This window comes from Atta cephalotes (genome assembly GCF_000143395.1).
Source record: "Atta cephalotes unplaced genomic scaffold scaffold00017, whole genome shotgun sequence".
NCBI lineage: Eukaryota > Metazoa > Arthropoda > Insecta > Hymenoptera > Formicidae > Atta > Atta cephalotes.
Window position 1 is genome coordinate 5,200,610 of NW_012130081.1, and position 22,528 is coordinate 5,223,137.

General features: G+C 30.1%; 4 protein-coding genes across 4 annotated transcripts in view; 3 read left to right on the plus strand and 1 right to left on the minus strand.

The window, feature by feature from the left end:
- Positions 1–7,468, plus strand: part of LOC105618659 — an 8,400-nt gene extending 932 nt beyond the window's left edge. The window contains exons 2-11 of the mRNA XM_012200187.1: positions 734–1,088; positions 1,205–2,184; positions 2,931–3,135; positions 3,216–3,377; positions 3,713–3,827; positions 3,903–4,090; positions 4,568–4,802; positions 6,368–6,537; positions 6,608–6,848; positions 7,290–7,468. Coding sequence (XP_012055577.1) covers positions 734–1,088; positions 1,205–2,184; positions 2,931–3,135; positions 3,216–3,377; positions 3,713–3,827; positions 3,903–4,090; positions 4,568–4,802; positions 6,368–6,537; positions 6,608–6,848; positions 7,290–7,468 — 2,830 coding nt within the window. The remainder of the gene's footprint in view (positions 1–733; positions 1,089–1,204; positions 2,185–2,930; positions 3,136–3,215; positions 3,378–3,712; positions 3,828–3,902; positions 4,091–4,567; positions 4,803–6,367; positions 6,538–6,607; positions 6,849–7,289) is intronic.
- A 1,158-nt stretch (positions 7,469–8,626) lies between these two features.
- Positions 8,627–9,490, plus strand: LOC105618581 (oxysterol-binding protein-related protein 11). Its single transcript, XM_012200111.1, has 2 exons — positions 8,627–8,858; positions 8,961–9,490. The coding sequence occupies exons 1-2, from the start codon at positions 8,627–8,629 to the stop codon at positions 9,311–9,313; spliced, it is 585 nt and encodes a 194-aa protein (XP_012055501.1). The 3' UTR covers positions 9,314–9,490.
- Positions 9,491–11,095: 1,605 nt separating this feature from the next.
- On the plus strand, positions 11,096–13,748 carry LOC105618582. Its single transcript, XM_012200112.1, has 4 exons — positions 11,096–11,337; positions 11,516–11,735; positions 12,063–12,902; positions 13,506–13,748. The coding sequence occupies exons 1-4, from the start codon at positions 11,096–11,098 to the stop codon at positions 13,746–13,748; spliced, it is 1,545 nt and encodes a 514-aa protein (XP_012055502.1).
- A 1,734-nt stretch (positions 13,749–15,482) lies between these two features.
- On the minus strand, positions 15,483–20,203 carry LOC105618583 (cellular tumor antigen p53). Its single transcript, XM_012200113.1, has 3 exons — positions 20,046–20,203; positions 16,984–17,203; positions 15,483–16,211 (listed from the first exon to the last, which is right to left on the minus strand). The coding sequence occupies exons 1-3, from the start codon at positions 20,201–20,203 to the stop codon at positions 15,483–15,485; spliced, it is 1,107 nt and encodes a 368-aa protein (XP_012055503.1).
- Between the last annotated feature and the right edge of the window lie 2,325 nt (positions 20,204–22,528).

Consider the following 22,528-nt stretch of genomic DNA (forward strand, 5'->3'; position numbering starts at 1 on the left):
ATATATATATATATATATATATATATATATATATATATATATACACACATATATATTGATATTAAACTTATATTTATAAACTTAGATGATTATATATAATTATATATCTATAAACTTAAACTTATATATTTAAATTTATGCAATAAAATAATAAATTTTTTCATAAATGTGAAGAAGCATACAGCCACATATACAAGAAGTTTTTTGTCAAAGTCATATATTTTAAATTAAAAATGTAAATTTGGCCAAGTCTTGATCATCATTAGTGCAATAAATGCGAGATGTTAAATAATAGAACGCTAATTAAGATCGAAGTGAAGTTCATATCCGAAAATTATTCTGATTCTTCTATCTTTTTGACATATGAAATTAAATCTTATTTTTTGATTGCCGTATGTTAATCACGGGATTGCCAAATTCTGATAAACAAATTTATATAAGTTATTATATCTGTATGCTCCTTCCTATTTATGTTTTATGTTATGTTAAGTTACTTCTAATAACTATTGTTAAATAAATTTTTTACACATACAAATCTCCTTATCCATATTTTTTTCTGTTAGTTTTAAAAATAGGTTTTTTTTATATATTGATATGTTTTTATTATCATCAAGTAGCATATTAAAGCAAATAAACTATATATGTTAAAAATCATTTATTTTGATTCATTCTGTTAATTGTAACAAATTAAAATACATACATTTTCTTAGTTATTTTATACATTTTTTCACAGGGCATTAGTGGAAGAAATTAATGATATATCATCTTTGCAAATTAACCAAGATGCAAATCAAATAAAGACAATCTCAAATGTTGATAAACTAATTAAATCTGGTGATGTGAAATTGCGACGGCCTAATACGTTTAATGTGATGCAAGTTGAAAATTCGAATAATATGAGTGAAAATATCAATGAGCATGAAAATAATATAGAAGCTACTCATAAGTCTATCAGCAATATTAAGGATAAACACGTATCTACACCTCAACGTGTTAATAATATTAATGAATCTCAAACTAAAATGGCAGATCAACCTGTAGTAAATGCTACAAACACTAAAGAATTTTCTCAACAGCATCGATTGCGCGTACATAATAATACTAACGAGAATATTGATCAGTCAAAAAAAATAATGGTTGCTCTCCAACATCTAGCTTTTGCCGAAATCAATATAGCCGTAATTATCAAAACGATTCAAAAAAGACTAATCTTAAAGAAAAATATAATAATAGCAATGTAAGAGATAAAACTTACAATAATGATAGAAATGATTCTCAAAGGAATAGTTTCCAAAGTGACAAAGGCTCCGATTATAATGGCAGAGAAAATATCAATAGACATGGAAGCATTTCCAGTAATAGTTCGGTGAACAACGATTTAGCTTTTTACAAAGATACACAGTTGTCAAAAACAAAATTCATAACCGTGGAAATTATAATACCATTAGATAATAATGAGTATTGGATATATAAATTAGAGGATACAGATGCACGTACGAACTTAATGACGAAATTACAAGATATCGCAAGAAAATCACGTAATATGCAGCCAGTTATTGGTGAAGTTTATGGCGTTTTATATGAAACTGTTTGGCAAAGAGCTATGATAACATCTCTGAATCCTACTAAGGTCCATTTTATTGACTTTGGTAACTACGAGATACTAGGAAAAAGTAGTGAGATCAGAGATATTGGTGACCTGATCAAATTTCCTAAGTTTGCTAGAAAAATTCGCTTGACGCAAGGCACAAGTGATAAATATAAAAATCTGCAGCGAGGCGAAAAGATTTCTGTTAGAATGTTGACTTTAAATTCTGAGAAAACAATAATAGTAGAAGTAGAAGAAGAGCAATCTACTGCAAAAAATTTATCTTCATCTACAGAAAGTACTTCAAACGGTACAAAGAAAAAGTTATTATCGCAAAAGAATTTTAAGGTATCACCAAATAAAAGTACAAATCCTTCCATGATTCAAATACCTAGCGTCTTAGATGCTTTGGCTGATTTGTTCACACAAAATAGTTCAGAGTTGCATATTAACGGTTTTATACAATTTTTTGAATCCACGCAAAAGAACGTTTACAGCGTAACTTTGCTTCCACAAGTTTTCAGTACTGAAGTAACGATGATCTTTGAAGATATACAAGAAGAATGTTCAAAAATACAAATACCTGCAGATTACAAGTATGTATATGCATAAAATTTATAAGTATAAATTTTTTAACTTTTTAATTTTTGCTGAATATCATTAAGCATAAATTGGAATAAATAGGATATTTTATTTGTCTTTATTATTTATTGTGATCTTACAACAATTATTTACAATGTGATCTTACAACATTTTGTTTATTTCATGTATCTTTAACAAATATTTTCTTATATATGTTATACTTGTTATTGCGATAAAATATCACCAGAAGAGCCTTATTGGTCAAATTGACACCTATCATGGAGAGATCCAAGTTGGTATCCTGACTGAAATATTTTTCATAATAAATTCATAGTTTTTTAAAATTCTAATTAACATCAAATTATTTATAGCTTTTCTATACTTGCTAACATCAGTCTTATCAAATTACTTTTAATTTAATTTGTGGTATTACTATCTCAGTTTGATTTAAGATTGTCTTTAAAGATTTCGGTGCGTAGTTGTAGAACTAAATATGTATATAAATTCACACCAAAATATTTCTACATTAAGAGACCGGCATTCATTCATAGTCCATTCTTATTTCAAGTCTTAACTAACGATGTTAATAAGAATTTTAGAGAGTTAATAAGATTTTACGATGTTAATAAGAATCTCTGATTGGCTTTTGACATTAGGATTGTACTTAAGATAATCTGATATAAGACTCTATGAATACCGGCCTAAGATCCAGTTCAAACTAATAATTCTTTTTCGTTACTTGAAGTATTTTATTTTTTAGGCCAAAAGCAGAAGAATTGGTTTGCGGTTACTGGCAGGAATGCTGGTACAGAGGATATATTTCGACGTATCCCAATTCCATTTTTGTAATAGACGAGGCAAGAATTCTTCAAGTAAATGAAATTGTACCATGTCCCAAAAAATATTTAAATATTTGTGCCTTTGGAGTAATGTGCGAAATAAATCATTCTACTGTCAAATTGGAAGTAGGTACCTTTGAAGTATTTTGTCTACTGATACAAGTTATAGATACAGTTACAGATACAGTTTTTTATTATGTTACAAGATGAACCATAATTACGAGTTTACATCAATTATAAATGAGAATAGCAACAAACAAAAAAATATCGAAATACAAATATATGTAAACTCTGAAGCGATACAGGCTGTACTGAAGACTTCGAAATCGACAAATTTATCAAATTTTGAGTTAAAGAATGGATCTAAGGTATAATATCACTTATTTACTACAACATAATATATGTAATAATTTAAAAAAAGTTTTTCAGAAAATAAATTCGAATATTTTAAATTATTAAATTTAAAATGCAATTAATAATGTAAAAATTAATTGTAGAATAAAAATATGTACTTCTACATGTTTTTTTAAAATGTTCCTGTCCCCTTTTTTATAAATAATGTACAATATAAAAGTGATTTTTTTATTGTAATTTTTTAATTTTTTAATTTTGTTTTTAATTATGTTGTAGCAAATAAACGATATCAATATATTTATTGCTTTATTATGGTTGAAGTTTTATTGTTTCTGTTGACTGATTTTAGATATGTCTTACAAGTTATCGAAATCATTATTGTATGTTTGCACGCTCTTTAGAAGAAGTGGATGTAGAATATTATAATAATGTTATGCAATCTGTTGCACAATATGCACAAACAGGTAAAATCAGTGAATAATATAATTAGATAAATTGACAATTATATAAAGAATTAAAATTATTTTGTTCACTTGCAGCACCATACCTAACCGAATCTCCACCTGATAAAGAAGTAGTGATTGCGCCATTCGAAGGAGATGGTAACAGTTATCGTGCAATGGTACTTAAGACACAGAATAATAAAGCTCAAATAGTATATATTGATTTCGGTAATCTAACTGAAATTGATATAAAAGATCTTAAAGTCATGCCATATCATTCACAGGTACTGATGTGCATATTAAGACAATAAAAAAACATTTCAATTTATAAAACTGAAATATATTTGCAAAAAATTTGTATTTAGTATTATTAAAGTTAAAATCCACTTTGACCAAAAATAGGATTATTTAATTTCAATTTCAATTTTAATTTATTTGTGCATTAATTACAAAATAAATAAATAATATAGCAATTAGAGTTTGACGAGAAAAATTAAGAGTATAAGTGCACAAAATGGTAAGGCATCAGCAAAATCTGCTGCTCTAATGCTTATCAGAAAAGAGAGTAGAGAATTAACATTTGTAAAAACGCAAAAGCGAAACATAAAACATAAAATTAACAATACAAGTTGCATTAAAGAATATAAAACGCAACATAACATAATGTAACATAGATTTAAGATATAATATGAAAATTGATTATTTCTATTAATTAAAAAAAAATGTTATTTTGAACATCAAAGTCTGTATGCTTGTTATAGCAACAAAGCTGTGCGGTAAAAGTAATCTTAAAAGACGTACCTCGTGACGTACCCATGAACCAAGAAGTTGACATGTATCTTCGCCATATATCAGGCACAGAAGTGCCTTTAATATGTACATTTGAGGGTTTATCCAAGGATGGAGTTCGTTTGATGATTGCTGATACAGGAGAATGTGTTAATGATAAAATAAATCAGCTGTTAATCCCAGGGTGGAAACAAGCAAATAATAATGGTAATTAATCATAAATTATAATATTTTTAGAAAATAATGTAATATTTGTTTCTCATCACAATTTATACAAGAATTTCAATACATTATGTTGCTATTTAATTATCTTTCAATAGTAATTCTCTTAATGTAAGAAACCCTTAAAAATTTTAACATGCAAGATAATTTTTATTTAATAAAAAATTCGACAATGTATTACATTTTTCTTTGTACTTCAAGTACATCGATCTTTTTTTTTTTATTGAGAGTACAAATTAGTTCGGTCCGTTTCCCTAAAGATGGCTCCAGCTGTTGTGAATAGTTCATAGTGACAGCTAATTTTGGCGGTTCATCTGCTAATAAATATTCAGTTTATATCGCTTTCAGTTTCATACAAAAACTTTGATTTTTACTGTGTTTGAAATGTCGAATTTTGTGTTAACCAAGCAGCATTTGCGGGAGGTTTTGATTTTCTGCTTTAATTGGAAGAAAAGTGCGGCTGAAGCCCATCGAATACTTGTCGAAGTTTATGGTGACACTGTTCCAACTGATAAATCATGTAGGGAATGGTTTCGATGCTTCAAGGATGGAGATTTCAGCGTTGAAGACAAGCCTCGCTCTGGACAGCCAAAAAAATTCGAAGACAAAGAATTAGAGGCATTACTCGAAGAAGATCAGAGTCAAACGCAAGAGGAGCTTGCAGAATCATTGGGGGTAACTTGACAAGCTGTTTCTGTACGATTGAGAGCCATAGGAATTTTTCAAAAACAAGGAAATTAGGTGCCTTATGAACCAAGAGATGTTGAAAGGCGATTTTTCACTTGCGAACAGCTGATTCAAAGACAACAGAGAAAAGGTTTTTTGCATCGGATTGTACTGGAGATGAGAAGTGGATATTCTACGACTCTAAGAAGAAAAAATACTATGCTAAGCCCGGTCAATCGTTGCCATCATCTCAACATCAACACTACGGCCGAACATTCTCGGTTCGAAGATCATCTGTATCTGGTGGAACCAAAAGGATCTTGTTTACTATGCGCTACTGAAATCTGACGATTCCATTACGAGCGATCGGTATCGACTACAATTGATTCATTTGAGCCGTGCATTGCGAGAAAAACGGCCGGAATACGAGCAAAGACACGATAAAATTATTCTTTTTCATGACAACGCTCGGCCTCATGTCGCTAAAGTCGTAAAAAAATATTTGGAAACGCTCAAATGAGATGTTTTACCGCACCCGCCGTATTCTCCGGACATTGCTCCTTCTGATTACTGGTTGTTTCGAAGAATGCAGCAAGTCACCGGTTCACTTCTTTCGCAGAAATCAAAAATTGGCTCCAAAATTGGATTGCCTCCAAAGACGAGTCATTTTTTCGAGATGAAATTCGAAAATTGCCTGAGAGATGGGAAAAAGTAGTAGGCAGCGATGGACAATACTTGATCTGTTCATTCATTTTGTTTCGAAATAAATGCATTTTTGAACGGACCGAACTAATTTGTACTCCCAATATATTTATTGTCATATATTCATAATATATGTATATTTTATGTTTTATAAGGAATTGTAAATTTAGAATTTTTTACAGATAACACATGCTATATGTTCAATGACATCAAAGTAGCAAGTTTAGGACGTGTGGGTGATACAGTAAATGCACTGGTAGTATATGCAGCGAAGGAAGACATAACATCATACATGATTGGTCCTGAGGATTTTGAATTAATGACTCATATCTTCGAAGTGATGCCAGCATTGGTAAATGATTTGTTATTACAAAGTATTTATTATCACACAATAATGTATAATTATTCTTATTTTATTGTAGTTAAAAGAGTATTGTGAAAAAATGGAGTATTATATTCCAAGAACGCAAGAATTATGTTTGGCATTGTATGATGGGATTTGGTATCGAGCAGTCTGTCTCAATCCTAAGGAATCGCATAGGGCAGCTCAAATTTTTTTTATTGATTATGGGAATGTAGAGTTAGTAGAGCATAAGGATATAAGATTAATGCCCAAAGACTATATTTTACCTCAAGCATTTGCGAATATGTGTAATCTTGTCAGTCAGTATCAAAATTGTTAATAAAAGTGGAATTATGTTATTCGATTTCTTGAATGACAAGCATGCATGTAGACATGCCTATCTTGATATATGCTACAATTCATTCATGTATTAAGTGCTGCATACTGATATACATTGCATATTAATAATATTTTTTAATATTTTTGCGTAAATTTTTTTATAATTCCTAATTAATAAAGAACTTTTATAAGCTTTCGAGCTTCGCGTCAATTACTTTATAGCTTATTTTTTTGCACAATCAAAAGAAATAATTGCTGAAGAAATTTCATAGTTATTTGTCAAACGTCAGACTATATACATTAAAGTAAGCATAACAACATGCATGTATGCACACGTGCATGCATGCTTATCATTTAAGAAATTGAACATCATTCTTGAAGATAATTCTTCTATTCAAACTTATCTATTGTTTGTGTTACAGATTTAGCACCAGTGGATTGTAATGGACAATATTCGAAAGTGGTACAGAAGAAATTAAAGGAATTAATAATGGAAAATTCATTCATCAAAATTAAAATTGTCGAGTACTCTGAAGATGGTTGTTATAAAATCGAAGTACCAGAAGTTCGTGCTATGTTAATTAAACACGGTCTCGTGTAAAAATTTTAATTTACATATCTGATAAATTATGTGATCTTGTATAGAATTAAGATAATTTTTGATCTTAAGGATTTGACTGCATTGCCATTTATATATTTTAAACAGTGGGCATAATTACGTATTTGATTATTATTTTTAACTTACATAACTTTTTATTTGATGTTTCAGTCTACTGTTATCATATTTTGTTTTTCGAGGACCAGTTTTATTTCTATGTTTATATTTGCGAAGACGCTTTTTTGCTATGAATATTTAAGTTTAAAATTATCTTTTATAAGAAGAGACTGTATTTTTCGTAATAAAAAAATAATCGAAGATATCAGTCTCTCGTAGTATTATTTTTTCCTATATATTTATTAATGATTTTTAAATTATTTTTTCTTGAGTACTTATGTATTTTATTAAAAAATTATAATCTCATTATCACATATCATAATATTATAAATATCATAATATCATAATATAATATAATATTATAAATAATAATATATATTATATATATTATTTTTTATGTAAATAATGTAATATCATTGGGCGAGTTCTAGCCGGCAAAGTGGCTAGATGTGCTTGCCGAGCGAATATAAATGATTAAGTTCAAGACATCAAAGCGGCTAGGCATGCTTATCAAGTGATTAGTTGGATCTATAAGTAACAATTAATTATATTCATTTACTTGACGAACAGACTAGTCACTTTGTCAACTTGAACGCGCTCATTGATCTTTACCTGTGGATCCAACCAATCATTTTTAATTGCTCGATGGAGATAGATATGTTACCTAGTACCCTAGTATCTACTTACTTAATTGTTTCGTATAAATAAAAAAATTTTTTAAATATTGGATTATTCATAAGATCGAAGTATCGAGCTGGTCACGAGTGAAACGATAGAATATGTAAATTGCTGCGTATTCACAGTCATGGTGTCTTCTTCCATGGTTTCACCATACACAGCGTGACAATGGATTGCATTAGATAGAAGGAATCTTATAGATGGAATCTTAACCTTTTCTTTTTTTTTTACGATAACCTAACCTTACCTCTCTCTAAATATCGGCTAACCGACCACTGATCGCTTTAACTCAAATGACATATCTCGTGCGAGAGAGTCCTGCTGTTCATCAAGTAAAAGGCTTCCAATTAAAAAGCAAGATAAACAATGAACGTGCAAACGAGACATCCTTACGAAGGTTTGCTACACAAATATACGAATGCCATGAAGGGCTGGCAATACCGTTGGTTTATTTTGAGTCCAGAGACCGGCGAGTTGCATTACTTTCTCAGCGAGTCTGAGAAGAATCAAAGGCCACGGTGTTCGATTTATCTAGCAGGAGCTGTAATAGCCCCCAGTGATGAAGATTCTAACACATTCACTGTCAATTCCGCTACTGGTATATATCTGATTAAATCAAATCATTACTGATTGTTTTTCTTATAATAAATATGGATATTTGATTTAATCTGACTATTAAGTTTTTTCAATATTTTTTCAGGTGACATGATCAAACTACGAGCCACAGATGCACGAGCACGCCAGGAATGGGTAGACAAATTACGAGCAGTCACAGAAATGTATACTAGGGCGATAGCCAGCAGCCATCCTCCATTGCCACCACGAGAACATTCTGGAAATTCGAGTAGGAATCCTGTCGTTAAGCTGGAAGTATTGGATGCCTTTGCCAATTGCCAAGAACAATTGAGAAAGGTGGAGAAGCACAATCTTGCCCTAGCACAATCTATTGAAAACTCGGATTTACATCTGGACTCTGATCTCTTAGTTCTCAAAGCTATGGCGCATACCACTTTGCATACACTGAGTCAATGTCTTAACATATTATATCAGTAGGAAGTTAATCATCTATTTTTATGCTTGTCAATATTAAGATTTTTATACCTGCGAATATGTAAGATTATCTTCTCCGTCATGCAACATCTATATTATTTTATTTTAAGCAATTATGTACTTATCTATAATTAGAGCTGGTTTTAAATGTAAACAATTAAAAATGAGATTGATATCTCTTGCTATTATATCTATTTTTTAATAATTGATTATTATAAATAATTGATTTTAAATAATTAGTTAATTTTTATAAAACAAGGTTGTTTTTTATGTATTGTAAATGGAATGTTAATGATTAGTAGGCCTTTATACTATTTTCATTCGATCATAAAAGAATTTTTTTAATTTGTCCCATTGAAAATAAAAACCAAAGGTACATCGTCTCATTGGATTTTAATAGTAGATTCTTTGAATGTTAAGTTGATCATATTACATTATGTAATACGGGAATTTTTTTCACTTATTGAATATTTTTTATGTTAAAATTTTTCTATTTGATCTTCCTACAATCACGTCATGATTTATATATAAATACATTTTTCTTTACAACGTATAAAACAACATATAAAATCAATTTCCATTTTGTTTGCTATTTTAATCTAGGCCTGTTAATGACCATCTCGGTGTATGTTCTTCCAATGTAACAATACCATATAATCGAGAGATTATACATAAGATACATATTACGTATTAAAATATTATGTACAAAGCATTATGTTTTTTTATGTCACAGTTAAAGTGTTAATTTTAGTAAATGTATATCTTAACTACAATAGACTACAGTAAGAAGTGTATACATTTAGGACCGATTGTTCCATCTTTTGATAAATTTTATCTATGAGATAAATCTGTTAATCCACATGTGATTGGGTAATCTTGCTACTTACCCAACAGATAAAATTTACCAAAAGCTGGAACCTGTCTTTATTGAATTAACGCTTTAGCTGTAACACTCAATATATACGTGTATGTATATATTGATATACGTGTATGTATATATATATATATATATATATATACGCGCGCGCGCGCGCGCGTGTGTGTGTGTGTGTGTATATTATTAAGCAGAATAATACATTCCCTTATACTTTTATTTATTTCAAATGAACACTGATACAAAATATGTCATTTGTTTCTGCATTATAACAATGTAAACGTTGCGTTAACATTTACATTAATACGTTTATATTGATACAATCACGAATTAATATGGTATCGTTTAATTTTTGCCATTATAAAGTATTAAGAATCTTAATTAATTAAAGTATTACTCCATTTTCATATTATAAAGACTGTTAAGTATGTATATATTATATAAATTAGAATATAATGTATAGCTGTATGAAATGCAATTTTCATTGAAAATATTATTTCCGAAACATTGAAGTATATTAGAATAAAAAAGGAAAACGATGTGTCTCATTGTAATATGACGTAAGATTCAATGTCAAGAATGTGTAAATGGGTGAAGGTAAACAAGTAAGCGACTTTTCTCTTTCGCTAAGAGATCAGACGCGACTCAGTGCTTCCACTGCTCTTGCTCAAGGTACTTTGAAGATCAAAATGAATTAACGTATTGATAAAGTCTATGAATAAATTGCGAATGTTTATTCGAATTTATTCGTACGTTATACTCTGTTGTTAAGAAAAATTCATGTGGTTGAAAGTGAAGTTGAAGAATGTTATGTAAAATAACTTTTACTCTTCATATATATATATATATATATATATGTATATATATACAATATTAATAAAACTAATAATAATAATAAAGTGCGAAAAAACATGTCGCATTTTTTGTATCCTGAAGTTTTGACGGAAGCCGCAGGCGTGAAAATCGTGATGTCTCTGCCCAAAGAAGATTTACTTCCGCCAGGAAAAATAATTCTTAAAATGCGGAAAGAGAATGTGGAATCATATATACATGGTAAATCTTATGGATTTCATTTGACCAAATCAAAATGGGACCCGTATCCGTGGATCGGCTATGTCGAGAATAATAGTCCTGCCGACTTAGCAGGATTAAGGTGAGTTTTATCTGATTTTAAAAACTACTGAGTATATTATAGATATAAAAGTTTAAAATGTGTATATATATATTTTTAAGATATATATTGATATAACACATAATTTTATATATTAAATCAAGTATATTTTTGCGTAAATTAATTTCATATAAATTGTTTTCTTATTATGCTCCATCAGAGCGGGTGATTGTTTATTGAGAATTGACGACACCGATTTATTGGGGCTAAAGATCAAGGACGTTGCTACTTTAATTCATAATGAGGAAAATGTGCGAGATTTAAATTTTTTTATTTGGAGGTATACGCATCAAAAAGAGGAACAGAATGATAGTGGGCTAGCTCTGAAGGGTCCACTTCCGAATGTAGCCAGAAATCTTGCAAATGCATTATCAGGAACGGTGCGCAGGCACATTCTATAATCAAAATATGGAGTCACTCTTTTATTTTTTTCTTATTTTTATAGATCATTTATTAAATAAGCGATTATCATTTTAATAATCTTTTTTTTATATTATTCATTGAATTCTTATTATTAGTCTTCTATCATTAACTGGTCAATCTATTATTATTAAATCCAAGAAATTAATATTATAAAATTAAGCTACATACAATTTTTTCTCTTCATACCAATATAACAATTAAATTTTTTAAATACTAATTAAAAATAAAACTTCTTTTTATCGAATGAAGCAAAGATGTGTTTGTCATAAAGTTTTCCTTTTTAGGTTCGTGCCTTGGAATGCCCAATTTGCTTAGAAAGCGCTGCGCCTCCAGTCTCACAATGTGTTCATGGTCATATTCTGTGCGTCGTCTGCAGGCCGAAAACGACGCGTTGTCCAGTCTGCAGAGTCCGGCTTGGTCAAGGCCGATGTCTTCTTGCAGATAAATTGCATAAAGCACTTCGCGATGCCTTTAACATGGATAATGACGAGAAAATAGACAAAACATCTGTTATAACCAATCGCTGTAATTTACGTGATCAATTGTTTGGTAAAACTAGCAAGAAGCAAAAGACAATTATAAACCAATCAAAAAACAATTGTACTGCTTTGAAACCGAGACAATTCTTATTAGCCAGATTGTTGCTCGGAGGCAGAGAGAAAGCTGCCTCCGTGGATAATCTAATTCGAGTATCTGATATGTCGGAAGAAACCGTAGCGATTCCTAATGGAGATGTTAACAATTTACGTGTGCGATTGAATGATCGCACTAAATCAGCTAGTACTGGCGAATTGTCGAAGGACAGCGAAGTTCGCATTAATGACTCTTCGCAAATTGTTGAATCATCTGCGGCGAAAACTGTTAGTCACCAATCGTTAAGTTTACCTGAGACGCCAATTTGGGGTGGCTCCACGGATTCTGTGTCTTGTATACAGCTGACATGTCCGCTTTTGCAATCTTGTACAGAAGTAGTGATGTCCGACTCTCTACTCGAACACATCAAGACTCACAAGGTGCCGCAAATTCATTTCTATTCTGGCAGCGCAAGAATTCCTCTTCCGCTTCCTTTCGGACGCGACGCTCTTTACATATTCCATCATGGAAGCAACATGTTTTTCTTTCAGGTATATTTTTATCTTTATGAAACAATTCAAAGTTCGTATCATTTCGTTATATTGTACGTATCTAATTATATTGATATGGAGAAAGTATTTATTACTTCTAATGATATTTTTTCATTTAGATTAAATATTTATCTGAATGTATATAAAATTTTTTATCCAATACAATCAATTACAATTTGATGTCAATCTTAATTAAAAATATTCGTATATATTGGTATCAAAATTGTATATATACAACGGAAATAGAGAAAATTTTATATACTCTTTTAGGATACATATATATTAAAATTTAGATTAATCATTTTTTATAATTCAGAATAAATCATCTTGTATCAATACAATTTGTATACATGTGTATAAAAACGAAACAGGATAGAAAGTATTTCGAATGTATGAGATAAAACAATATGATTTCTGTATGTGAATAAAGATTCGATTACTTTATTTAGCATTATTAAACTTTGATAATAAAGTTTTGCAAAGAATTCATATTATATAATCTATATTTTTATCTTAGAGAATGTTTTATATTACATAATTCATAAACAAAAATACGCGGAATAATTTTGTAAAAAATATAAAAATCATATTATTCTTATATAGTATGGAGATGAAATAGCATGGATGGCACAGCCTGCTAAGATGACGTATTCGAACACATGGGAATGGATATTACACGCTTGGGGTGACAATGGTACAGAAGTACAATTACGAAGGCACGTAGCGAGTCTCGAGAATTCCGCGACATTATCTTCGCAACATATTGCCCCATTGCCAAATACATTATTGTTGAAAATTATTGAAATACAAATAGAATATGAAGCAAACGATAAATTATATATGTGAAGAGACCGATATATTTGTTATTCTCAACAAATTTATTATTATACACTTAATTAGTGCAAAATACATATTAAAAGGACATACAAAAAAATATAAAAATATAAAAATTATATAAAAAAGTAACAAAAGCATTTATTTTTCATTGATACAATTAACATATAATAATAATGTTAATTATTTCGAATGTAAAGTACGAGGATTGTTTGAAAAGTTTTGAGCCTCAACATGAAAATGGTATTACTCATCAAAACCCATTCTGGTATTACAATCGTACATGTTTTGCAAGATACCTTTGCAAGATACTGTGAAAATTGTAGTAGTAATTTTGGATGCTCAGTTGTTGTTTGAGTCATTTGTGCCAATCGATGTCAGTGTTTTCATTTGATAAAAAATTTGTGTCTTCCTAAGACACCTTTGAGCCTAGGAAACAGGAAAAAATGTTGGAGATTAGATCTGGTGAATAGGATAATTAATTCGAATCGCAATTCGTAAATTTTTGTTATGGCGATCGTCGATATTCGATTTTTTTCCATTTTTACAAAAACACTGACATCGACTGGAATAAATGACTGTCAAACAACAACTGAGTGTCCAAAATGGTTACAATTTTCAAGTATCTTTGCAAAACATGTACGATTGTACCAGAATGGGTTTTAATAAGTAATATCATTTTCATGTTGAGGCTCAAAACTTTTCAAACGACCCTCGTATAAGTACTTATTTAAAATCTTAATTAATGAGGATATACTAATTATTGTAACACCACGCAGAGTATTTCAAAATTTACGAGTCACAATTAAAAATTAAGTTCTAATAAAACTAAGTAATACAAGTTAGGCCGTGTTCCAATATGCACTGCCAGAAAATCTATAATTCACGTTACTATTGTATATTGTAGATTTTCAGTACTGGCAGTGTATATTGAAATATGCTTTTAATAAAAATTAAAAAATAATAAAATTATTATTTAAAATAAAATATACTTAGTCTATAGATATTGCAAAGATTATTTACTACGTACAAAGGAACATACACATATCTTATTCAGTACAATAACATAATAAAACTTGATTTCTATCAAGGATTTGTTTTATTTCCATCAATATAGATTAACTTCAATCTCTGTTCAAAACTTACTCTTTTTCTAGTTCTAAAAATTAGAAAAAGATGAAAATAAGTTAAACTGAGATTAAAGTTACATTGGTGGAAACGGATTAATATGCATAAGTATTTATAAAATATATATACTTATAAAAATATTTCTTTTTGTCGTTTTACATTACACATTGACATTACAATATGCAAAGCTTAAAATTGGAAAAGAAGAAAGATACTTGTGTATGTTTCCTTGTTAGTTGCTCAAAGACTTTAATTCACATATTTTTGAATATCTTGTATAATGAAGGATATCCATAGAAGATTTAACTTAATTTCATGCTTAACAAATACATTTTTTAACTTCATTTTATAACTCGTAAAAAGCGTAGTCATTAATTAAAATGCTATTTTAATACATGTTCAGCATTTAACATATAAACATAATATGTAAACATTAATTACGAACATCGAATAATAGTAAAATCACATAACATGCACATGCATACTTATAAGATAAAAAATTAATTAGCAAAAACGAAACATGTTTAATAAAAAAAATTTTATCTATTGAAACTTAATCTATTTCTTTTCATTAAATGAAAACTATCGTGCAAAAACGGGATTTGAAACTTGGAATTATTAATGGTTTAAAGGCACTTTGAGTGATATTTCATCCATATACGGCTTAAAACATTCATGCTGACCAGTTCTCGCTGCTTGACCGGCCATAATATCATATGCATGTTTATAAACTGATAAATAATTTTCTTTGCCGACGATATTTAATTCGACTTTATAAACGTGCGTATCATAAGACGGTAGCTTTTTTCCCGATGTTAAAACAAACTCTCGTTTGACAGATATTGATCGTTCCAGATCTGCCTCGCTTTTTTGTTTGTCGCGTTTGGGACAACTACATATTTTAATTCCCAACGTTTGACGAGCTAAAACTTGCTTTCTTTTATCTTCTAAAGTGAATTCTAACTCAGTATCCCTACGATTCATACCGGATGTACAACTATTTTTGCAAAAAAATTTGAAACACATTGGAAAATATTGCGAGCCAGGTTCGGGTGTACAAAGTGGTGTTAAGATAGAAAGATGTTCATTTTCTTCTTCATAGATACTCGCGCCATGATTAACACAATGAACTACATGTTTAATTCTTTCCGGATCCATTGATTGATTAATATAATTGGTTGATGCTATATGATTAGGGCATCGTCTTACTGGATCGTTTTTATATTGCTCTAATACAAAAACTAATTTTGTACGCAAAAATAAACCGGATGCAGCTGGTTCCCATGTAAATCGTAAAGGCAGTGTCTTTTCCATTTTTAGAAACACTCTTTTCGATTTTTGAGAGTACTACATGAAAAAAATAAACAGATAAATAAATATATTAAATTATTATAACTATATAAAAAAATAATACTAAGAATCATACATACTATATGCAACATTATAAAAGTTTGGTTCATAAAATAGTTTAGTTTATATCAATGTTAACAGAAAATCATCACACTTGATACGTAAGATACATTTAGCACCAATTTATCTACTACACAAAATCTTACACCTGCGGTATACAATATTTGGTTAAACACATTAAACACAAGATTAATATAAACAGATTAATCTAATAACTTGTACGAAAGTTTAATCAGATCTAATAAGCAAAATTCATAAGGTGACTATTCTTTGTAGCCAAATTAATACAATTGTATTTAAAATGAATTAAACATGAATGCTTTCCATTTTGTGACACAAATTGATACAAACATTATTGGATATTTCCGATAACTCAAATAATAATATCAAGAATAATTTATATCGATTTGCGTCATCAAATGGAAAATATCCATATATTTAAAGACAGAAAGTGCAGTTCAGTACAGCGACAAAGAATAGCCTTACTTTTAACAGTACAGTATACAATTAATAATTAGATACCAAAGCAAGTATTTCCAAGCAAAATCTCTTACTTTTTCATCTTTATTATTTTACTTTATCTTCTTACAATTTAATGAATAAGATGATACAAGAAATTATTTGCAAGTTACATGAAATATCCCATACAAAATATTTTATAAATTCTGAATTTAAAGCAAGTTTTAAATTATACATAAAATTTGCTTACCGACCAATCCTGTCCACCATTCTCTGCCAAGGTATACTGGAAATTTAATTGAGGGCCTAAATAATTGGCGTACCCATGTAAATAATAAATATCATCATCTTCTTCTGTTTGACTTTTTAATCTCTTTCCCGGAGGGATATACACGGACTGGGTAAGTATATCATATTTATCTTCTGTATCAAATGCGTTCATATCTTCCGGTAGCGGCAATGTACCGCCGCTTTGAAAAAACAAAAACAAAAAACAAAACAAAATAAACACAAAATTTAGATTTACATGGTTTACATGAACACAAAATTTAGGTTTACATGGTTCTCAGTCCTGGTGGAAAAATTTCACTGAAATTATTCCATGTTTTGGAATGCTTTTCAGCAAAATTTCAGCATTTCAGAAAAATTTCAGCGATTTTTAACTGAAAAGTTCATTTTCAACAAAATTTCAGAGAAATTTCAGCAAAAATTCAGAAAAATTTTCAGCGATTTTTCAGTATATTAGCAGAAAAATTCACTTTCAGAAATTTTAGTAAATTTTCAGAAATTTCACTGAAATGTTCCGAAAACGAATGGAATAATTTCAGCAAAATTTTTTCACCAGGAAGATCTACAATAAGTTTTTAAGTCTTAGGTTATAAGACTTAACATAAGAAATAGACGAATTATAGTCAATTATTTTTAAATTAATTCGTCCATTCCTTATAGCTTAAGGTAAAAACCTATTGTAGATCCGCTCTCTACAATAAATCATTTCCTAAAGATCTACAATAGGTTTTTAAGTCTTAAGTCATAAGAAATGGACGAATCATAGTCAATTATTCTCGCATTAGATTGGTCAATTTCTTACGATTCTCCAGACTTACAGTCTTCTATTATAAGCTATGAGTCATAAATCAAAAGTTAGAAGCTAAAAATTGACGGCTGTGATTGATTCATTTCTAGTTTCTAATTTCTGATTTGTGACTATTAGATTTATTATAGAATTATATGTACAAAAATTTTAGTTATAATCGTAAGATCGTAAGCAAATCAATCACAATCGAGCGTTTTAAAACGTGAGATCACAATTTTAATTGTGATTGATCGATTTGCTCGAGACCTTACGAATTACGATTACGACTAAAAATTTTGACTTTGGGCCTAAGTACAAAGATAAGTACAAACATAACTAAGTCGTGGAACGTCATAGCTGTAGATTGGCCAAAACATTGTGCGTTGACCTACGACTACGACTTACGTTTCACGATTTAGTTATGACCATCTTTGTGTTGAAGCTCTTTATCAGTCAGTTCCAGCCGACTTTTTGATTTCCCGATACTTCTGCTATAGTTTCGACGCTTTATATAGATTTTGTTCAGAGTTCCAGCTTTTGACTTTAGGAGATACTTTATTCTTACGGTGCCAGTGCTCAGATTAAAAAATTATTTTGAAATATATACTTGAAATATATACTTGAAGGCTGAAACTTTGAACAGAAAATCTACAAACAGTGTTGGAACTATTGCAGAATTTCAAATACCAAAGAGTCGGCTGGAACTGGCTTTTACTTTACTCGTTTGAATGAAGTTCCAGCGCTCATATTAAAAAAGTGTTTAAAAATATTTAAAGGCCGAAACTATCACTAAAATTTATCAGGAACTGTAAAACTCTTCAAGAATAAAAGAATTTCATACCAAAAATAAATTTTTTTTAAATTTGAGATGCCAGTTCTCAGATGAAAAATTGATTTAAAAATACTTAAGGATCTCCTCCTCTAGAAAACTAACCCATTCTAATGAGGATTCTACTATGAGATAATCGGTCCTAAATCTTATCGGTGAAGTTGACTAATAAGCCAACTTGTACGACTAAAGCTGATTGGCCAACTTCATCGATTAAAACTTCCAACTGCTAACTCATTGTAGAATCAGCATAATAGAATATTCTCCTTATATTTGATTGTGATTGGTTTCCTATGACTTAAGACTTCACGATCGTTTACGACTTCTATATAGAGGATCCTTTAGAGGAAAGAAATTGCTAAAATATATCAGGAACTACATAACTCTTCGGGAACCATAAAATTTCATAATATAATCAATTTTTTCGAAACTTGAAATGCTATGCGAAGTTAGCACCGCATTTTTATTTTATTTTTTTTTAACTAAATCAACAGAACTATATCTTTCCTAACAGGAAAGATATAGAACTATTACGGGTGCAAGCAGAATTATTAATAAAATTTTCGATTTTTTTAAATAAGATGTCAGCTTCTCAGAGACTTTTTCACAGTTATGATAGATTTATTAACTTATAGTCGATTAACTTTAATGATTAATATCTCGGTTCACGGGACAGAGATACTTTTTTTCTGCCAGATTCGTTCATTTCACAAAAAAGAACACGTCGTAGTATACAACAGTTAAGCCACAATGCTTGTTTTCCTGCTAGATCGCATGCGAAGCGTTATGTTAGCAGCCTGCATATATATATTATCAATATATATATATATATATATATGTGTATATATATATATATATATAATGTATATATTACAATATATATAATATATATATATATATATATCTTATGGTCTTATTTTCTTTTATCTCTGAATATAATTGTTACATTATTGTATGTAATATCTTACATATGTACGTCCATATATTGTTCATCAAGTATCAAACTAATTCGCAAATAATACATACAAAACTATGACTAGCAGTAAACAATGCAACTAACAATGGATTTATCAACTAAACCAGCAAGAAAATAAGCATCATAGGCTTTACCCAGTTTCAAACGGTGGTCTCGAACATTGATGGTCGGAACATTGTACTGTGATCTGAATATTGCATCATCTTTTATTGTTTGAATTTTTTTGGTCTTTCATCTCATGTTCATCTCATGTATCTGTATTTCATACAATTGACTGATATATCACTTGATTAACTTTGTTTTAGGCTGAATCAAATCTTTTTTTGAAGCATTTAATTGAGAAGAGCCTTTTATTATGTGAAAGAACATATTCGTGAAACGCGACCGACCGGTACAATGGACGAGCAATAGAATTAAATGAAAGTTACTTACAAAGTTTTCTCTATATCCTTATATGTTTCGTCATCCATCAATGCAGATTCCTGAGAATCTGATACAACATTTGAGCCTAACATGTTTGCAATTCGCAGTTGAAGATTAATCGGAGAAAGACGCATAAATCGAGGTAGACACGTGCAACTACATCTCATCGAGCATAACTCACAGAACTGCCACAGAACATATACTAAACCAAAGTTGCACACCAGTGTCACATTGGGTGATCGGGGAGGATCGAAAGGATCTCTCATCTCGTTTGTCTACAATTCATGGTGGATATGGAAGGGATAACATGGTGTGTCATGACTCATGATAGAAAGATTATTTGGTGTGTTCAATTTGCAAGCGTCTCTCTTTAAAATTAGCACTCTGTCATTTCTCTATTTTTTCATTCTGTAAAGTCTATTTTAACAATATGCTTTTTGTTTCCTGTTTCTTGCCTTTTACTATTTTTTGACATTTTGTTTTTTTCTTTTTTCCGGTTTTTTGTTTTATGTTGCCCGAGATAAAAGTTAACTTTGAAAGAAGCAAGAAATACAATTCGATTAAACCGTTGCAAACGAGAAAAAAAGCAAAAGATAGGCTTAAGTCCTATACCTGTGAAACGCGAAAAACATAGAGCGGTATTCATAGTCCGTTTTTATTTTAAAATCGTTTTAAATGATTGCGTTCGCTTTGCCGCTTACAACGCTTGTAAGCATTAATTGTCCTTATTTAATATTTACTAAACAACAAGGATGAAATGCTTAAAGCGTTATGAACATCAAAGCGAACACAGCCATAGTCTTAAGATGTTAATACAGTCTTCGGATTGATTTACGACATCTTAAAATTGATTTAAAACAATCTTAATTAAGAATCAATGCGTTCGGGGAGATGCTATTAGCGCTAACTTTTATTCTTCTGTCTTTGTTGTTTATTAGACGTAAAACAAGGATAGGATCTGAGCACAAAAATATTGTAACTAAGAGACTTAAGTTGTAGACGTAAATAACGCACAAGTTTTGGCATATGATATACGATTATTGCCGTCTTTTGGAGACATGGCAATAAGTTATACGTCATACGTGAAAGCTTGTGCATTACTTACGTCTACAATTTAAATCTAAGTAAGTGTTGTGACACTTCTTGTGCTCAGACCCACAGAATGAAATAGCGCTAAGGCCGGAATCAGAATGCATTGAAGAATGAGATTGAAGATTGAAAGATTAAAGTTTAACTAACCAAAACAAAAGGAGCCAAAATTTCTTTGTCCTCATTGATGAAATTTCAATCTTTAATCTTTAATTTTAATCTTTAATGCATAGTCTAATTCCGGCTTAATAGCATCTTCCCGAATGCACCTTTTGGCTACATTTTCATGCTCGACGCTCGATTCAAGAGTTAAAACAGGTTATGATTAAAATTGACAAATACTAAGCATCAATTTAACGTCACCTGTTTTGACGCTAAAAATGAACATCGAGTATCAGCATGAAAAAGCAGCTTATGAATACCGATCTGTTTCGCGAAAGACTTGCAGGGAGGAGTGGCAAATTGTATTACGTGAATGCTCACGTTCAATCAGGATAGGTGTCATGTGATTGGAGTTTTTTCCATAGAACTTACTACTGGAGAGGGAATAACTTAGCCAAGCAATGAATGGAAAGTATGAGCAAGAGCTGAAAGACAGAAGATATTTCTGTATGGATACATTTCTGTCCTACTCAATAACTTTTCTTCTTTCTGCGCATGTGCCAAAAGAGGATAGAAGAGGATAGAAAGCTATTTATGTCTTTTAAATCTTGTTCATAGCTTGATGTCCGTATTCCTTCTTTAGTGGTATTAAAGTATTCCTTCTTTAGTGGCATTAAAAACTATTTATATCCATCATTTTTATTTCTTTTCTCACTCCTTGCTCTGTCTCCATTCCATCACTGAGCTATGACAAGTTATGGTCATTACAAATTATGATTTGTATTTGCTGCTTGAAATTTTGTAGCTCCTTTCATTCCAATTTTGCTCTCAAAATCAGTTGAATATCTATCATATTAGTGCAGAGCTTGAAGAGTGTCTGGCATTTAGGTTATTTCTAGATAAAGTGCCAAATATGTATGTCAATTTGAAGAAAAGGATTGAAATTTCTCATCTGTGAAGAAGTGAAGATGTTTATTCACAAGTCATGTATTTATTTTACAGCAATACAGCGAGTTGTCAACGAATTATCCGTAGAAAATTTAAATAATCGATATACTTTTTTTTGATCTATTGATACAGTTTACTGCAACGCAACAAGGCATTTTATAAATTTTTTTGCCTTTGTTAATATATAATATTTCAGGTTTTTTATATTCTTCTTTTCATCTTTTAGTCTTATGATAAAATTTCGAAGTGCGAAAATACATAAATACAAAGCTTCCAACAGCTTAGAAGCTGTAATCTATAACAACCGTAACGACCATAACTTTCTCAGCTCAGCGGCGGAGTGGGAACAGAGC

Excerpts from the sequence above, each read along its gene's own strand:
- LOC105618583 (XM_012200113.1), bottom strand. The coding sequence starts at position 20,203 with ATGAGATGTAGTTGCACGTGTCTACCTCGATTTATGCGTCTTTCTCCG. Across the intron at positions 17,204-20,045 it reads AAGGATATAGAGAAAACTTT|CGGCGGTACATTGCCGCTAC; the intron begins GTAAGTAACTTT and ends GTTTTTTCAAAG. Across the intron at positions 16,212-16,983 it reads ATGGTGGACAGGATTGGTCG|TACTCTCAAAAATCGAAAAG; the intron begins GTAAGCAAATTT and ends TTTTTCATGTAG.
- LOC105618582 (XM_012200112.1), top strand. The coding sequence starts at position 11,096 with ATGTCGCATTTTTTGTATCCTGAAGTTTTGACGGAAGCCGCAGGCGTG. Across the intron at positions 11,338-11,515 it reads GCCGACTTAGCAGGATTAAG|AGCGGGTGATTGTTTATTGA; the intron begins GTGAGTTTTATC and ends ATGCTCCATCAG. Across the intron at positions 12,903-13,505 it reads GCAACATGTTTTTCTTTCAG|TATGGAGATGAAATAGCATG; the intron begins GTATATTTTTAT and ends ATTCTTATATAG.
- LOC105618581 (XM_012200111.1), top strand. The coding sequence starts at position 8,627 with ATGAACGTGCAAACGAGACATCCTTACGAAGGTTTGCTACACAAATAT. Across the intron at positions 8,859-8,960 it reads CACTGTCAATTCCGCTACTG|GTGACATGATCAAACTACGA; the intron begins GTATATATCTGA and ends ATATTTTTTCAG.